The sequence below is a fragment of the Colletotrichum costaricense genome (assembly GCF_030867565.1).
Source record: "Colletotrichum costaricense strain IMI 309622 chromosome Unknown Scaffold_13.1, whole genome shotgun sequence".
Classification (NCBI taxonomy): domain Eukaryota; kingdom Fungi; phylum Ascomycota; class Sordariomycetes; order Glomerellales; family Glomerellaceae; genus Colletotrichum; species Colletotrichum costaricense.
Window position 1 is genome coordinate 718353 of NW_026848242.1, and position 17988 is coordinate 736340.

Genomic DNA, 17988 nt, shown 5'->3' on the forward strand with positions numbered 1-17988 from the left:
TATGTGAGTGTGAGTGTGAGTGTGAGTGTGTGTGTGCGGTGGACGGCTGGGAAAATGCAGTGCAGGACCGCAATGGAAAGCAAAGATGCGGTGCAGCAAGGGCGGAGGGGAGTTCCACTAAACGGATGGGGCCGGGGGTGGGAGAGGGGACCCGGCGTCCTTCTTTTTTCGTTCGTCGGGAAGGGAGGGAGCCTAAAAAGCTTGGACTGACGGAACCCGAGGACACCTCAGTTTTCCCAAGTACGGAGAGTCTAAAAGGGACTGGACTCAGTATGGAGTACTGTGTAAGGTACGCAGTATAGATAGTGAGGATGAGTGAGTGAGTGGATGGATAAGTGAAAGAAAGGCAAGGAAGGAGGGCCAGGGCAGGGCAGGGTCCCCCTTTTGGGTGTAAAGTGTGAGGTGTGAGGTGTGAGGCGTGAGGCGTGAGGCGTGAGGCATGAGGCACGAGGCGTGTGTAAGTGAGATTGAGATGAGGAGGATTGGTGGAACTTGAGCGGGAAGCAGCGCAGAGCCAACGGCTGCCGGGAAGTAGGCAGGAAGCTACAGCAGCTCCTAGCGTGGCATCAAAGGCGCAAGACAAGATGAGGTGGGCAGGCGATAGATCAATCGAGAGATACCCGACTAAAATCCGAACTGTGTATTCCGTAAAAAGGGCTGTGGTTACCTTGAGGCAGGTGAGATAGAGTGAGTTGAGGTTACCTGAAAGAAACGCCAAGCCAAGGCAGCGGAATGTGGTGATGATGAGTATATGGACTAGGGTGCGCGCCGGCGCCAGCTCTCAGAAACGCAGCCCGCCCCGGCCCCCCAAACACGCGAAAAGCCCCAAAAGAGCAACAAAATCGACAACCAAGCAATTCTGGTGGGGGCCACACCAACGGGCTGGTTTGGACTGGACTAGACCCGGGGCTGTGTGCAGAGACAGGCCGTCTGTCTCTGTCCGTCTCTGTCCGTTGAAGAAGAAGCAGCAGCAGAAGCTATCCTGTGTGCCTGTGCTTGTGCAGTCTCCGCGGCTCAGAATTTCAGCCCATGTAAGACGGCGTAATAGGGAGAGTCCCCAGCGATGCGGTTTTTTCTTGGTGAGTCCTTTTTCGATTTTTTCTTCTTCCTTCTCCCCGCCGTTCTTTAATTGCCTCTTGAGTTCCTTGGTACTTGACCCGTCGATAAACGCAGCTTGTCCTATACGAGCAAAGTGGGAAATTTCAAAACGGATGACGGCGAACTGTGTACGGGGGTGGCGCTGGGACCCGGCGCAGAGATGTCGTATAAAGCAATTGAGCGACTAATATGAGGTAAGATTGAACAAAAAAGCAGGCCGTTTCCCGCTTGTCGTCGGTATCCTTATGTAAGACTGGCAGCCCTATGAAGGCTTGGAAGCTGAACAGTCCGGCTCTGGGAGCCGAACGTGTCGGGTTCGGGGAGAATGATAACCAAGCTAAGAAGCAAATCATGCGCCCAAGGGGTCGGCAAAGCGGCAAGGTTTGATTTGCAAAATTTAAGCAAAAAAAAAAAAAAAGGGGGACCTGTCTTTTAAGACCGAGGTGCCTATCGTCGGCCCGCGACATGGAGTTAGAAGAACTTCTCGATGCCGGGAGATGGTCGATGCAGGATATTGGACGCCGAACACAATTAATACGAGCGGGGAACAAGCTGTCTGCTTTTCTCGATCAAGGCCCATGGTCTTTGGGCCCCAAAGAGCCGGCTCCAGCCTGGTGCAGTGCACAGCCTGGAAACTGGGGAAATGGAGGAGCCAACCGGCCAGTCGGCTTTGAGTGTTTCGAGAGGAGAGGAGTAGCGGGCGGGAAGAAGGGGGGCACCATCTGTGTGAGACTGGTGAGTCTGCGACTGTGAGAGACTCAAGACTACTGTAGAGTGATTGATGAATGACAAAGTGAGTTGTCCAAGGAGGAATGGATGGATTGCTGGATGGATGGATGGATGGATGGATGGATGGACATGCGAATAACAAGCTTGAGACACCGCCCGCGCTGAACATGAGACTCGGTCGGAAATATGGGCTGCCGGGTGGGAATCTCGGAGGGAGGAGCGCACCGTAGATCCTCACCTGCCCAACTACCTTGCCGGGACACCGACAGGAAGCTACGTTCCATTACTGTGCCTCTCACTTCTCTAAGAATACCACTGAGTCCTGACAGAGACACCCTACCTACCTACCTACTCCGTACAGAAAAGGAACAGAAACGAGGACGACAAGAAACAAGACACAGAAACGAGACAAGAAGAGGCACGCCGCACCACTGACAACCACCACCGCCCCTTTCTTCTCCGTTGCATCACATCTGTGATCTGACCCTGACCTCGTGCCTAGTATCCAATACTTCCCGCCCCCGGCGAACCGGCACGTCTCGTTAAAACATCCCATCTTTCTGAATTGCCGTCTTACCCTGGTGTGTCCCGACTTACACCGCGCGACGTGACGGCCACGGCGCACGCACATCATACAGCACTTGACAGCCAGACGGCAAGCGAATCGCTACCTTGCCTAGGGGAACAAGCCTGCCATAGTTCGACGGCGGACGGGGTGGAGGGGCGGAGCAAGGCCCTCTTAGTCCTTAGCAAGGTACGACGTTACCCAAGACGAACTAGATAGAGGGAACCCGCGCGCCCGCTGGTCAAGTTGCGCGCCCGGGGCCATGGCACCGCGGGCGTGCCCCTCTACCCGTACGCGGTATGCAGTACCTGGCACAGGTAGGCGGCCCATCCTTAGATGGAACCTTTCTAGAAAGACAGTGCTAATGCTGAACAGAAATCCAGACAAGGGACGACGGTGGGTGGGATAGAGAGGAAACACGGAGACCCGACAATTGGGAAGCTTTGATCCCTTTCGGACGGAGCGGAACGCGAGGAACGCATTACCTACTCGAGAAACCTACGCCATTGCCGCTCTGTACACCATGGGAAAAGGTACCGACGTTAACCAAGACTTGAGGTCGGGGACCCAAAGTATCGCCAATCTATAAACTCCCTTCATCCTCACCACCCAGGATGCCTGTCCAACAAGCCAACCCCGTCCTGTTTCGGGGCGACTCAAGCGGATCCTCAGCATCACAGAAACATGACTTTCGCACCCCGCTCGAGTATGTACACGAGTACCTACCTACATACCTTGCATGCCTCTGGAGTCCTGGACTAGGTACGAATATGCATCTCGCGCCGGCCGGCACTCGGGGGCCCGCGCAAACCAACTCTAAAAGGCCAACGAGTGAGATCATCGTCAACCGCAGTCTCATCTGCCCACAACGCTTCTAATTATGTCTAATCGCACATGGCATGGTTGATCGCCTCCCTCACCCTCAAACATCACTTCACGCCGTTATAAAACCAAACCAAGCCAAACGTTTCCCGACTTAGCAGCTCCATCCCTCCCATGTGCCATGAACCACTTACCGTGTTGCCCCCTCCTTCCCACGCGACGCACGTGCAGAAATTCCAGGGACGGACGACCAGCTGGGATGTAACTCGCTCCGACACTGATGGGCAAAACAACTACCTTATTTTTGGGCCTGTCAATGTTTTGGAATGAAATCGAGCAGCAGTTGCCACTGGCCAGCGGCCCCTCCGCTCGCTCGCTTTCGCTGATCGGTTTGGTTTCCCTTTCGCCCTTGGAGAGTGGGAAAGGGGGGCACACCTTGAATGTCACACACACTTTGCTATACGGATACAACACTCCTCTCAAGTTGGTTGGGTTGATATGGAAACGTTCCTCGCAGCCCGTTAACTCCGAGATTTTCTCACCTTGGTTTTGCTTAACTTGTGTTTACATCACAGGGACTTTGCAGGGAGATAGAGTGGTCAGAAGTGCTGACTAGGCTTCGTAACCACGGTACGTGGCCCCTCCAATCTGCAAGAGAAGGCCGGCCAAATGTCCGGACAAGGAGGACGAATGAGATAGTAGAGGCGCAATCTCAACAACCTCGGGAATTCGCCAGATCAACTCTGGACTCCCCGATGCCCACTTTATGGCACTGACCTAAAGGTCTAATGTAGCGGCGTAATGATGCGTTGTTTCCCGCTTTTTGGGTGGTGCTCTTGGTGCCCATCAATATCATCGGGGGTGGCGCAGAGGGCAGTGCCAAGACATTTTGGAAATCACCAACGGAACACGCGCCAGGATTACTTCTCTTACAGGAACCAACACCACTCACGCGAGCCAGTATGAAGTATATCGCTCACCTACACAGTACGTTTCCCAGCCTCCCAACCCCGGTCCGATAATTCCATCTCCTTCCCCGGCTTCGTCAAATCAGTCAAGAAGGAAAGAAGAAGCTGCACAGCCTAGCTTACCGGTTCCGTGAGCCTTGGTATACAGAGTACCGCGGTTTACACATCATAGTGTGTCGTCACTTACACGGGGCGAGCTAGCCCATAGTCGTATTTCAACGACGACGCGCTCTGGCTTCATCATCGCCAAGACGTTTTGGCTTGACCGTTGCGCGTCGTTGCTGCAAAGTCATCGGTCTTCACGCCGATCCCAGAAGGAAGCAAAAATCCGAAATTAGATTTTCTGTTTCTTCACTGGCTCATGGTGATGGTTATTGGAACTTTTTTTCGTTGCGGTGCCAATATGCGGATAGGCAGCAGTATTTCCTCCCCGTTACCGAAACTTTATTTTCTCGGTAACACGGCTATGTGGCCTTAGTCGAACGATCGATGTCTATTCTTTGTCATTACGGAGTATCTGGGACTCGATATGTCTCTTTCACCACTCCGTACGGATACTGAATTGACTGGCATTTGGTGATGTCCTCTATGTTGTCTAGCGACGGCAAGACAAGCTTTCCGCACAAAAAGCCTTCCTCGGCTACTTGCTCATTGCTGAGAAAGTGTTGGTGAACGGTAAGGAAGAAGCGTCGCGTGATCAAAGACAAGAGACCCCGAATCGGCGAACAATCAAAATAAAGTATTTCATGAACCGAGAAAACAGTGGCTATGCGCAATATTGAAGCAATGGTATCACGCGGACTGCCATGCCAGGCTGCCTTATTTTTGCCATGTGAGAACCTTTTGAAACATCGGATCTGTACACTTGTATGTAGAAATCCTGAAGCTACGAAGAAATCATCAATTCCATCCTTGGCGATATACAGTCACTATTCGCAAATTCTTGGGGTTCCCTCTTGGTATGGTAAACTCGGTGAGGGACCCGTACCTCAACTATTCCCGTCCCGTCCTCCAGGTTTCGATTGAACGAAAAGCCCGCGCCCCGCCAATCACGGAGCCCGGGCCTCTGAACGGCGGGGAGGGGCGAAGGGGAAAGGACGCAGACCAGAACCCGCCCCACCATGGAAGAAGCCCGGACCAAGCTCAAGCTCATTTTCCCACCGAACCTCTCACCCTAGCCTTCTCGGCCAAACATCCCAGCCGCCAAAAAAACACACCCACGATCTCTCAACGACGTCACCCCGCGACAAAGCGAAAATCCGTAACCAAATATCGAGGGACATTTTCGAATTGGTAACCAGGCCCCGATAACGGACCTTCCAAGCAAGACCATAGGACCTAAGCCCCTCCTACAAACAGACAAACAAACGCCACGACACACCAGGACACAACCCAGCGGCGCAATGGCGGATAGAGGCTCACACAGAGGCGGCGGCCGAGGCGGAGGCGGAGGAGGAGGAAACTACCGCGGCGGAAGGGGAGGAGGTCGCGGCGGCGGCGGCGGCGGCGGCGACCGAGGCGGAGCCCAGGGCTCGGGCGGCGATCGCGAGAGGCCCAAGAAGGAGAATATCCTCGACTTGTCAAAGTATATGGACAAGCAGATTACTGTCAAGTTCAACGGCGGGCGCGAAGGTGCGTTGTACTTTGTCCCCCTTTTCCTTTTTCCTTTTTCCTTCTTACCCCCCCTCCCATGATTCTTGCGAAGGGGGAGGGGGGAGGGGCTATGTGTGTGTGTGTGTGGGAATCATGCGTGTATCGATTGCTGACGTTAGGAAACCACAGTCACTGGAACGTTGAAGGGATACGATGCGCTGATGAACCTGGTGCTGGACGAGGTCCAGGAAGTCATGAGAGGTACGTGTGTCTCTACCTTTGCCTTTGCCCCATCCTTGGCGTAAACCAGAAAGGGGACCGGGGGGGGGGGGGGGGGGGGGAGCTTTCAATATGGCTTCGCGGCTGACAAGAAACAAACAACTCAAACAGACGAAGAAGGAAACGAAACGACCAGGTCCCTAGGCCTCATCGTCGCCCGCGGAACCCTCCTCGTCCTCGTCAGCCCCGTCGACGGAAGCGAGCCCATAGCGAACCCGTTTGCGCAGCCCGAGGAGGAGTGAATAAACCCGAGAAAGGAGGGGGGGGGAGGGGGGGAGTCAGGGGGCTGAATTCGACTTGATATCCCAACTGTGTGTGTGAGGCAGAAAAGGAAGGCAAGGGAAGTGGGGACCCATCCAGCGACACTCATCGATAAGGCATGATTTAATGTGCCCTGCGAGATGGGATGCGACTTGTGGCTGGACGTCTGGGTAAACGCGAGACGGCAATGTAGCTTGTGTGTCGTAGGCATGCAGCATACATCAGCATGAGGACATGAATATGACGATGGCATATCAAAGAGATCCACCAGATAGAAAGACCAACGAAAAAGAAAAGGGGGGGGGGGGTGGTGGGAAGGTATGGCACAAATATCATGGCGGGAAGAGCAGCATGAGTGAAGGCCTTTGCCGGTCCCCCGGCCTCACCTCCTCGTGCACGACAAACATGAATGAAAAAGAGATTTATTTCGTTACTGTTCTTTACCCGCATTCGTACTCTCCCATCTAACTGCATCTCCCCACAGTCAGCGAGACCGCTCACTCCCATTTTTCTATTCCTTCTCCGCTCAATCCGAAGGCTCCTATACGCTCCTCTTATACGTTCAAACCTGGCAAGCAAGCGAGTGAACACATTGCGTCCACTTGTCGTCTCACGCGCCGTTCCCACCGTTCGTTCATCCTTGGTCCAACGTCTCAAAACCAACGCTATGTCAGTCATCACACTCCGTAGTGGTTTCTCGCATCATTCGAAACGCAGCCCCGTGCATTGCAATCCAAGTACGTCGAAGCCTCGTTCCCCATCCTTTCGTGACCGTGATCTCGATCCTTGTCGTAACCGTGGCAATCCCAACCCTCCCCGTTCTAGTGAGAGGTGCCCTGGAACCCTCGGTTCGACGTCTGTTTCCCTGCCTTGAGAAGCTCCCCGAACGCATTGCCGAGCTGTTTCTTCAGCTCCTTATAGCTGACGACAAAGCTCGTCTGCTCGTCTCGACTCGTGAGGCAGATTCGGTCGTCGCTACCGGCGTCCAGCCTGTTGAGGCATCGGATAATGTGGCCCATGTCTACTAAGGGATTTCCGTTCGCGTCGACTTGGTGGAATACGTAGTCCCGGAATAATTTGAGCATGTATCGCTCGCCGTTTTCTGACCAGTTCCTGTCGCCGTCGAATTCCTGCCGTTCGTTGACGGCACCAAGCTTGGCCATGAGGCGCACTATGCGGCCGTTTTCTAGTTCGCGGAACAGGTCCGACTTCAGGGCGTCCGCTTCCTGTAAACTGGCATCTAGCGTGGCAACCATATGGACTGCGATGCCCCGGACAAATTCTTCTATACCCTTGGGCGTGGCACCAACCTGAGAGGGAGTCAGAAGCCACAAGACAGTATCCGTGATTTCTTTCGAGTAAACCCTGCTCATCTGTTCCATCGACCCTTTGAGGTTCGTGAGCTGGTTCGGCGGCGTGTTAGTAGCTAGTGATAAAATGAGTTTCCCGAATTGAATCAAGTCCTCTTGTTGCAGCTCCTGAACGGGCCGACGGTTGTCGAACTGAACGACATCCAAAATGGAGCAGGCACTCAGCCGGATGCGATTCTTGTCCGTCACAATGACCTTGCTCATATCAAGGCATCTGGCAGCCAGATTCAATGTGTGGATAGCCTTCAAGGCATTGGCTATCTGGGAAATATAGCCCCATAGCACGCTTTCGGTTATGGGGTTCTTTGCGCTGAAGCGGGTGCCGTGGGTGGAAGCCGGTTGAGAAAAGTGAAGTTCGGCGAGTGTCTTGGAGAGGGGATGGTAGTCTTGTACGAAGAACAGGGAACTGTCGCCAAATGCTCTCGTGGTGAAGGCGTCATGTATTCCCACCACATTGCCGTTGTTGAGCCTTCGCCACTCCTTGACAGAGCGAATAGCTTGCTCGTTGGTTAGTCGGTACCCTGTTCTGCGTTAGTAATGTCGAGGATAGGCATTGCCAGAGAGCATACCCTCAAGCCGTCTGAGGCAGTATGTTTTGCCGTTCTTCGAGGATGTAGCCTTGTACACCCATGTGGTGTAGCCAAAGACACTGGAACTCTTCCGATGACTGGTATCAAGGGGAACGAGGGAGTAGTAGTTGTCTAACGGAGGTAGTGTCGAGTCTTCAACAGCATTAGAAATCTATAGTACCTGTTGTTCATTGTGCAGCTTACTTGGCATGACCTGCTGCAAGGCCTCGGACTTGCGTTGCATCTCCTCGCGCATCTTCTCAGGTAAGAAGAAGTCGTGAATTTGCCTTTGGAACGGCATCAAATCATCTCGATACGGCCCAACCGGTGCGTACAGATGGTATTGAAGCTGCCGGACGTCAGTTTTGCCATAGAAAAATATCTAGTTCGCGTCCTCTCACCGGTTGAAGCGGGGCTGTGTAAGCATTTTGATGTTGGAAGTAGGCCCCTGAGCCAGCGAGTCCGGTAGGATCATCGGCATAAGGGTTAAAAGGTGTGGCCGGTAATGGCTGGGCAACATTGGGCATAGCAAAGGGGTCAAATGAGAGCCCTGTGTCGGAAGCTGAGCCATTGGCAGTAATCTTTTTCGATGTTAGTCTCAAATAAGCTGTTAGGCATGGTCATCCATACGCCAGTACTCAACTCAAAGTTTGATGGAGTAAATTCTCGAAATGTAGCAGGGTTAAATACTGTCGACGCGGCTTCTCCATCTGGAGCGGCGGCTGGCGTCGCAGCTGTGAAGAAGTTAGATGAGATAGTCCGTGATACAACATGGCTCAAGACGTACAGCCTGCTCCTCTGGGAGTAAAAACGGCTGCACTCGCAGCCTGGGAGGAAAATGTCGATTTCTTGGAGCCCGCTATCGTATTTGCACTCGGTGATGCCACCGAGGGCAGACCGGCGGGTGTGAATGAAGGCGAGTCGACATTGAGGGCCTTTCTCGCGCTATTAAAACCCAACTGTTAGCTTTCTACTATCATTGTTTGTCGTTAGGTTTGATTATTTCCCGTCATCGTCAATGCTCGCTCTACAAGTTAGTGGTCTACATCTCATCCTCCATGGCGCTATCCAAATTTCATTCACATTTCTTCGGCCATAGCTTTAGTCCACATCGACCATAGGGTGACCAGTCCGAGATCCACGGACATCTTGCTGCATATCGCGATGTATGCCAGAGCCGATCGGCGGGACTTCATCCAGGACTGCGATTCCAAGATCCACCTCGTCCTTTTATGCGAAGTAGGTCTCAATGTCGAGAACTTTAGTCCGCAACGAGGCTCGTCAGGCACATGTATCGCCAGAGTCTAGCACCGCTGCTGATCCTATGCCAAGGCCTCTACAATCGAGGCGCCTCCTTTTCCTCCAGTAGAGGAGCATCAGGTCCCGATAGCAAACGTCAACAGTTCTCGAGCATTTCGGACGGTTCTTTGGGCCATGGAAGTCGGTCACGATAGCGAAGCGGATCTGGACTGTGACCTACAAATCAGATTGGTTGCTCTGTCCTCCGGGACTATTCTGGACCGAGTTGGAACGATTCTGGTCGTGGTTGAAGGCGCAACCGGTGTTCTCGTATCGACAGTGTCCGTATATCATTACGTTTCGGCATAAGGTCTCTTTGTTTTCTAAGCCAATTGACAAGGCGTCAGCAATCCTGGGACGGCAACGTGGTCGGAAGGGCATCATGCGCGTTGACTCGCCTCGGATTTTGGGTTTCGGCGACCCAACTTGTCGACGGAGGTCGGACTGGGGGTATCGCGAGGTGGCCATGATCAGTAGTTTCGGTGGAAGAAAGTTTGGCCCCCTTGGTCGACGTTACGACGTCTGCACAGAGTCAGCCAAATCCAAAGCCCATGATCGAGTTGTCGTCGAGGTCGTTTTCATGGTATGGACGCGCGCGCGCTGGGTGTGGACGGGGGGGAATTCAGGACTTGGGCTGTCTGAGCGGGGTGGAGAGAAGACAAAGGCGGGCAGAGAAGGAGGACTGGAGCTCGCGTGGGGCCTGGCGCGAAGCCGGACTGGGGGCAGAGGACATTTTTGGGCAGACGCACTTGATCCTTGCAGACATTTGCCATGGCTCGAACACGTTTGGTGGGGTAGGTGTCTCGATCATGGACACGATGCCGTGCACCAGGCGAGGGTCGAGGTTGACGGCAGATGAATTTGGCGGATGATGCAAGGCAACGGAATGAAGTCGGAATAAGGTCGTGTCGAGATAGTACCTTAGTTAAGGCAAGGTAGAAGTAAAGCACCGATGCGCGCACCGTATCTTTTCTTGGAAGGATGCGTACGGATATGCAGCCCAGCGCAGGAAAGGCGGGAGGGACCAGGAAGGACAGAGGGAAAAACAGGGACCGGCGACAACGGCGCGACGGGCGGCGGAGCAGTCCAGTGAGGTAGGCGGTTTATGTGGGTGGGAAGACAGAGAGGTCAGATTTGCTACCGCGCGGCCAGGGAATACCCAAACCTACACAGGAGCGGGAGGTGGCGGTGCGAGCGGAGGTTAGGCGTGGTGGGAATGGAACCAACCAAGTCAAACCAACTTACAGCGTAGGTTGTGTCCAGTAGGTACTGAGAGGGGGGACAGTGACACACCCTCGCGACATGAAAACCGCTTAAAGTCAATGCTCTCGCACTATTAATCAACATTCGTGGGTAAACGTGCTGGATTTGGCCGTGAAAGTATGTCATTATCACAATATCCGAGCGATAATAACATCTAGGTCGAAGCGGCCTTCACTTGGTGCATAATGAGGTGGATGTCACTCTCACACGACTCAGCTCATATACATTGCATGAATACTGGCTTGCTGTTACCCAGCCTCGTGAAAATCGATACTTGATGTGGGAATGATAGCCGTATTGGCATTCATGTTCATCCCAGGTAGGTAGCAAGTCACGTCAATTAAGGATACAAGGCACATTATGGAAAACGCTATCCGTATCATCTATTAGATATCCTGATGATTTCTAGGAATTCTAGCACTTCCCCGTAGTGTTTGTAGCTGAGGAAAGATCATGTAGGTGTCCACTCATCCTTCACATCGCAGCGGGGCTATGTACCTATCCGACACGTCTCCCCTCATCGGACAGATGCAATTGCCATGTGTCCAGATAAGCGATAAAACATACTCTTTATGGCGTCACGAACGCGATTCGTCGCGCAGACGCCAGCAGTAGGTACTCCGTACCGTACCTTACTTCATGTACCTTGCCAAGCCCTTGAACATCCGCACTCCGCCCACGGACAAGTGTCGTCACCGGGCAAGACACTCTCGACAATCAGCTGCGACTAGCGGACTATCTCAGACACCCGGTCATTTGCTACCAACGCATCCAGCCTCTCGTCAATGAGCTGCATCAAAGCCCAAAGCCGCTCCTTTGATTCTTGAACTTGCTCCTCTGTCTCTCCCACGCATCCAGCTGTATTATTTTTCTTATTTCACGGTCAAATAGCCGACCTTTGCCAATTTATCACGACTTTGGCAGGCTGCTGCAACTACCGCGGAAGGGTCCTTCTCCGCTGCCTTGCTTAGCCACGTTGCTCTTCGCTGTGACCAGCCCACTTCCGCCCTAGGCCTGACTCCTTTCACAACGTCAACCTGCGCATTCACCTATTTCCATGGACCACTGAATCTGCCTTTGGACTATACCCATCGTCGCTTCGACATACTCGCCAATCTTGACTTGTGTGCAGCACCCAACGACAGCATGGCGGAGAGCGGAGACGTAGATTTGGGACAGCTGTCTGCAAGTCAGCAAGAGTCCCTCCAGCAATACACAAGTGTCACAAATCAGGAGCTCAAGGATGCGATACCGCTGTTGCAGCGATCGCAATGGAACGTCCAGGTAAACTTTTGCAACGCGGCACTGGCCAGCTTGTGAATTATACTGACTGATCTGGGTACAGATCGCCATCGCCAAGTTCTTCGACGGCGAAGGCCCTGATCCTGTCGCAGAGGCAATGGCACAGGACATCCCCCGGACAGAAGCGCGGCACGAGAACCTTCAAGAGAGTCTGCTTGCCTCTGCAGCTCGTCCACCGGCTCCTCGGAGAGATCGACCCGACCCCGCGCCGCGAATCGTTCCTCAACCGAATACAGTCCACCGTCCACCATTCCTGATCGGGTTGCTCCTGGCACCCTTCAGCATCGGTTACAGCATCGCATCTAAGGTGTTTCGGACCGTCTTCTACCTGCTCAGTTTTCTTCCCCGACAGATCCGGCCACGGGCCATCACGAGCGGGCCGGGGAATGGACTGCGGAGTACCAATGGGCGCCGGATGCTCATGCCCCGAGACACGGCCGCACGTTTCAAGCGTGAATTCGAGGAAGAATATGGAAGCACCGAATTGCCCTGGTTCGAGGGCGGTATTGCCCAGGCACAAGACCTGGCCAAGAAGGACCTCAAGTTCTTACTTGTTGTTCTCATGTCGCCCGAACACGACGATACCGAATCTTTCACGAGGGAAACTTTATTGAACCCGGATGTTGTCAGCTTCATCAATGACCCGGCGAACAATGTTATCTTGTGGGGCGGCAACATCCTGGACTCTGAAGCGTACCAGGTCGCCCAGGAATACAACTGCACAAAGTACCCATTTTCGGCGATCATCTGCCTCACGCCCAAGGAAGGAAGCACTAGAATGAGCATCATCAAGCGGCTTGCTGGCCCGATGCCGGCTACTGCGTACCTTGCGGAAGCTCAGACCGCCATCAACAAATACGCACCAGATCTAGCAGGTGTCCGAGCAGAGAGGACAGCACAAGAGGTGGCACGCAGTCTGCGAACTGAGCAAGATACGGCCTACGAACGATCGTTGGCCAAGGACAGGGAGAGAGCGCGACAGCGGCGCGAGGCGGAAAAGGCTGCGGCAGAAGCTGCACGCAAAGCCGAAGAAGAAGCCGAAGCTGCAGCGAGGCGCGAGGAGCTTGGCGATAAGTGGAAGCGCTGGCGGGCGACGACTATGGAAGACGAGCCACCAGCCAGCAACAAGGATGTGGTACGGATTGCGCTGAAGATGCCCGAGTCGTCTGGGGCTGGAAGAATCGTGCGCCGGTTCCGCAACGACACAACGATGGAAACGCTATACGCTTTCGTGGAGTGTTACGATGTGTTGACGGCATCAGAGGAAGTGTCAGAGAAGGCGGCTGTCAAACCCGAGGGCTACGAGCACGAGTATCAGTTCCGCATTGCATCTGTGATGCCCCGGGTGGTGTACGAACCCAGCAAGGAGGAAACGATGGGACAGAATATTGGGCGGTCAGGGAATCTGATCGTGGAGGAAGTGTCGGCCGACGGCGAGTCAGACTCCGGCGAAGAATACTCGTCGTAGATGGAGATGGTACGACCCAGGGCATCTGATCAAGCAAGTGTAGGATGGCGCAAGGCAGAGCAAGCATTAGTAGAAAACCGCGCCATTTTGTACGCGCAGTGAGCGGGCACCCAATAGCAACCATTCCAGACATTGTCGCGAGCATTGAAGAACGTTGTCAGCAAGCTGCAGGATACAATAGCTTCTTATCGCCTAAAGCTAGCCGCGGGAGCCGTCTGTCCATCTTGGGCAAGCCAAGGTAGCCCATCGGCACGAGGCCGTGAAGTTCAAAAGAGGGTAACGACATTGGCGCGGGAGGCAACCTGATGATGTACATATCTCACCCCAGGTATCTGTAAGTGAATGCTAAAGAGGGGTTGATTTGCGTGGCCCCTTTTGTCTGGCGTCTTGGGAGTTCCCCACCAGACGACGGGAGGCCGAAGGGAAAAGTGTGTAATGTACACCGCACGCGATGTAGGTGGCAGGTCCCGTGGCGCTGTTTGGCCATACACGTACGTGTTGAGGATGTTGCTGCTTGCGTGGATGAGTGAGGCTGTGCAGACCAATACTTGGCTTGCCGGGCCGTGGGGTTTGGCAGTTGAAAGTTTGTGTAGCTCGGCTGCGAAGTGAAGAAGAGGGCTGATCATCATGGTCGGATTTTAATCGCGATGAAAAACAACAACATCAAGACAGGTTGTTTGTCTAGCTCGAGGTTTATGTTAATACGAGTTGCTGTATTGTTGAAGGAGCAGATTTGCCATCCGATCATGTGCGGGAGGAAGACCCTGAATTATGGCATGAACGTAGACTGGACCGTCGTACCTGCCTGCATACGTCAAAATGGGGGGATGTCTCTAGTCAATGCGACCCCCAATTTTTGACGTGGTCCTCTCCAAATAAAGTAGAACCCAAACCAAAAAGAAGGAGGATGAATAAACATTCCAGTAAAGCGTGATGGGTTGTGTAGATTTGAAGCACATGTGGCAGCTATGCTAAGAATGCTAAAGTCTTGAAAATTCGTCTCGGGTAAGGTAAGGTCCGAATAACCTGAGAAAGACACAGATGGATAGGATCTGATGAGGAGGATTACTCCCGTCTGGGCGGATACAGAGGAGGAAAGACCCAAAACCAAACTTTCGAGGTCCCCACCACCAACGAGTTGTGAGATACGTACTGGAGATCGGTGCAAGGTCTCCCCGGGCACTGCCGTCCTCTCTGGGGGCTCTGGGCCTCTGGCGCATCACTTTTTGCCATCCAAGTCGTCGTCATGCCTGCTCCAGAATCAACGCCGCGACACTCGTACCTGGTCTGAACAACTCGCCGCAGCAAAAGGGGCGACGAGCATACCTTCATCGGCCCAACGCAAATCGAGGACCCTTTCCACCGCCTTTCGTTGCTTCTCGTCGTTCGCATACTTACCTTCATCCTGATCTGACATGATTCGCTCCAACCAACAATGACAAGATTGCAAGGGTCTCTAACAACTTGCTAGAAACACTGATATCTCCCCTTCGTCCATGATTATCCTTCCTCGTTAACACCAAATGCCAATAAACAAAAAGGCTCCTTGGCTTTTCCCCCCTCTTAACAAACGAAGCATCTGCCCAGGCCCGAAAACAAACCGACGAACAGCCACACTCATTTGCGCCATCCTCCGCGAGATAGATCTCCAAGAAGCGCTACCAGCAGAGTATCAAGGTTAATCAAAGCCACCGGCAACGTCCGGCATTCGCAAGGCCACAGACTACCGCCGCCGCTACGTGACCTCGACTCCGTACCGCGGTCAGGAACTCTCCTCGCACCACGCACTCGGAGAGGCGCAGACAAGCCCACTCGACTCGAACCCTTGCCAGGCGCCGCCGTCTCCCTCCTCTCACACGCCGAGACGCTCGATACTTGGGGCGTTCCAATCACCCCGCCAAAACTTTTCCAACGGTCCAACAGACCAGATACCGCACTACGCACCATTACAGCACACGCTTAAAAGGACCCCGTGGACGGTGGACCAGCGGGACGCCGGGCTGAGGTTTAATTTAAAATAACCCCCAGTTCGTCTGGCCCGTCCGACCTTGTCTTACCCTTCCCCTCCGAGCGTCACTTCCAGGCTGCAGCTCAACTAGGCCCTGCGCATCCGTACCTATTTCTTCCAAACTCCCGCCGCTTGCCCCCCGAAACATACGCGCACAGCTTCCCGCATTGCTGTCATTCCATTCACCGAACCTTAACTCTTTTCCACAGACAATCCGCCCATCGTCCATTCACTTCAGTCGTTCACGGCCGCTTTGCGATATCTTGCGACGTTCATATCAGCGTCTCTTCTGGACATCCGACCACTCCGCTTCGACTCGGGCGCTTTCCCCCTTTGTCCGTCATAGGACCCCTAGATCCGTGCTTCCGACGCAAGTCTCTCGTCCCCTCGCGGCTCAGCGCTCCTCCGTCCGCAGGTTCCGCGACCGCAAAGATGAAGGCCATGAAGGGGCTTAGTGTGAATCGGATGATGAGTACGCTCAAGAAGCGAACGACGAATAGTGAGTAGAAACCACCATACACCCTAACTCCATCTAGAGTGATCCCGAAGGAAGTGCTGATCGATATCTCTCCCCGCAAGACTTCAGTGGATCCAGCCAAGTGTCGGCATCGCCAGTAGACCCGCAGAACGAGACGCCCGAAGCTACGGCTGCGCGTAGCGTGGTATGCAAGACCTGGCCTTCCCTACGCCAATGATCACAGCTGACGTAGTGCTCAGAAACAATTTTGCGAATCTGGAGGCCCCAATGCTCAGGTATATGCTTAGTCGCGACAATTTGTGCTCGCGGTGAGCTTCCTGCTAATAGAATATACAGGGTGACGAAGTCCTCTACCTCCCGCCCATTGTCGATGCCGCTGAGTCTTCTCCGGCCGCGGCCGCCGAATGCGCGCGCATCATCCGGAAATACCTAGCCAAGGATAACCACGCCAAAGCCTCGTGGCAGTACAATGCCATCATGCTGATTCGCATCCTTACCGACAATCCCGGCCCCACGTTCACGCGGAATATGGACAAGAAGTTCGCCGATACCGTCAAGGAGTTATACCGTACTACGCACGATCCCAGTGTCAGACAGATGCTATCCGAGACATTGGATACTTTCGAGGCTACCAAGTTTGACGATCAGGGTCTGGGCGAGTTGATCTCCATGTGGAAGAAGGAAAAGGAACGAAGCTACAAGCAATATGGCGTAAGGGCTCCTAAAAAAAGCAGTCGATTCCGTCCTTACCGAACTGACATATCCCCATAGAATCCCAGACAGTCTATGGCTGGCCCCGATCCTCGGACTATGAATGCGCCGCCATTCAATCCTCACTCGCAGAATTATTTTGCAAGAAATCACACCAATCGAAGCTTGCCTACCCCCGTTGAGCTTGCAAGTAGGTTAGAGGAGGCGAGAACATCTGCAAAGTTACTTTCTCAGGTTGTCGTCAACACCCCTCCCCAGGAGGTCATCAACAATGACCTGATCAAGGAGTTCGCGGACAGATGCCAGAGTGCTTCGAGAAGTATACAATTGTACATGACTGCCGAAAACCCGTCTCCCGACAATGAGACTATGGAGCACCTGATTGATACGAACGAGCAACTACAATCAGCGCTCAACCAGCATCAGAGAGCCGTTCTGGGCGCTCGGAAGCAGCTCGGAATTGACCCGAGGTCAGATAATGCTAGCCCCGTGAGCCCCCAGACGGCTGAGTCTCAGCAAGCGAGTCGGACCCAAGAATGGGCGCAAGCCCAGGCCCAGTCGTCATCTTCTAGTTCGACCCCTCCTCTGCCGACAAGGCCGTCCGAAGGAAGCGGAAAGGGCAAGGCATCAGAAACCTTCGCCCCACCCCCGGGACCGCCCCCGAAAGCGCAACCGCAATACGGGGCCGAGGACCCATTCAGAGACCCCCAGCCGGAGATCCACTACTCTTCATCGAGCAGACCCGGAGGGTCCGGTGGTGCGGTGGAACTACCGGGCGAGGAGCCGCGGCTGGCTCATGAGCCATTCCATCCAGGCTTCAACCCCACTCCAAGCTACCTTGGAAGACAAGACAGCGCTCTTGGCAAAATCACGATGCATGGCGCCGACGAAGCCACTACGCCTGGACCCCTCAGCGGTAACCCGATTCAGACTGTCGACCTCAGGAACAGGCAAGAGACACTGCATGAGGACTCGGATGATGACCTTTACGAATCAACCCCGAAGAGTTCCAAGAAGAAGGACCCGGTGTACAGGTACTAGATTGGGTGGCGGAAGCTCGATTCAGTGAGGAGGTGATGTATCCTGCCATGTTTTGTTGATCAGAAAAGGGGGGTGTTTTCCCTGCGCATATTGCTTTAGAGTTCTCGCAAGGGAGAAATTGGGTATCTTGTGGTGGTGTTCTCATTTCACCCAAGGCAGATGAA

The 17988-nt window shown here is 53.8% G+C and overlaps 8 protein-coding genes across 8 annotated transcripts; 6 read left to right on the top strand and 2 right to left on the bottom strand.

Annotated features, from left to right (window-relative positions):
• Window positions 1-2013: 2013 nt before the first annotated feature.
• CCOS01_11676 (uncharacterized protein) lies at window positions 2014-2611 on the top strand (the record flags this gene model as incomplete). Its single annotated transcript, XM_060459828.1, has 2 exons — window positions 2014-2235; window positions 2330-2611. 2 exons carry the CDS (start codon window positions 2014-2016, stop codon window positions 2609-2611), a joined length of 504 nt encoding a protein of 167 aa, XP_060309659.1.
• Window positions 2612-5143: 2532 nt separating this feature from the next.
• Window positions 5144-5479, top strand: CCOS01_11677 (uncharacterized protein; the record flags this gene model as incomplete). Its single annotated transcript, XM_060459829.1, has 1 exon — window positions 5144-5479. One exon carries the CDS (start codon window positions 5144-5146, stop codon window positions 5477-5479), a length of 336 nt encoding a protein of 111 aa, XP_060309660.1.
• Window positions 5480-5585: 106 nt separating this feature from the next.
• Window positions 5586-6296, top strand: CCOS01_11678 (LSM domain-containing protein; the record flags this gene model as incomplete). The annotated part of the gene is made up of 3 exons (XM_060459830.1): window positions 5586-5814; window positions 5965-6036; window positions 6166-6296. The coding sequence occupies 3 exons, from the start codon at window positions 5586-5588 to the stop codon at window positions 6294-6296; spliced, it is 432 nt and encodes a 143-aa protein (XP_060309661.1).
• An 840-nt stretch (window positions 6297-7136) lies between these two features.
• On the bottom strand, window positions 7137-9402 carry CCOS01_11679 (uncharacterized protein; the record flags this gene model as incomplete). Its single annotated transcript, XM_060459831.1, has 7 exons — window positions 7137-8206; window positions 8255-8407; window positions 8459-8603; window positions 8656-8835; window positions 8885-8988; window positions 9042-9199; window positions 9338-9402. The coding sequence occupies 7 exons, from the start codon at window positions 9400-9402 to the stop codon at window positions 7137-7139; spliced, it is 1875 nt and encodes a 624-aa protein (XP_060309662.1).
• Window positions 9403-9730: 328 nt separating this feature from the next.
• On the bottom strand, window positions 9731-10021 carry CCOS01_11680 (uncharacterized protein; the record flags this gene model as incomplete). Its single annotated transcript, XM_060459832.1, has 2 exons — window positions 9731-9867; window positions 9919-10021. 2 exons carry the CDS (start codon window positions 10019-10021, stop codon window positions 9731-9733), a joined length of 240 nt encoding a protein of 79 aa, XP_060309663.1.
• A 1941-nt stretch (window positions 10022-11962) lies between these two features.
• Window positions 11963-13586, top strand: CCOS01_11681 (UBX domain-containing protein; the record flags this gene model as incomplete). Its single annotated transcript, XM_060459833.1, has 2 exons — window positions 11963-12100; window positions 12162-13586. 2 exons carry the CDS (start codon window positions 11963-11965, stop codon window positions 13584-13586), a joined length of 1563 nt encoding a protein of 520 aa, XP_060309664.1.
• A 1523-nt stretch (window positions 13587-15109) lies between these two features.
• Window positions 15110-15268, top strand: CCOS01_11682 (uncharacterized protein; the record flags this gene model as incomplete). The annotated part of the gene is made up of 1 exon (XM_060459834.1): window positions 15110-15268. One exon carries the CDS (start codon window positions 15110-15112, stop codon window positions 15266-15268), a length of 159 nt encoding a protein of 52 aa, XP_060309665.1.
• A 758-nt stretch (window positions 15269-16026) lies between these two features.
• CCOS01_11683 (GAT domain-containing protein) lies at window positions 16027-17824 on the top strand (the record flags this gene model as incomplete). The annotated part of the gene is made up of 5 exons (XM_060459835.1): window positions 16027-16093; window positions 16174-16256; window positions 16312-16347; window positions 16409-16783; window positions 16844-17824. The coding sequence occupies 5 exons, from the start codon at window positions 16027-16029 to the stop codon at window positions 17822-17824; spliced, it is 1542 nt and encodes a 513-aa protein (XP_060309666.1).
• Between the last annotated feature and the right edge of the window lie 164 nt (window positions 17825-17988).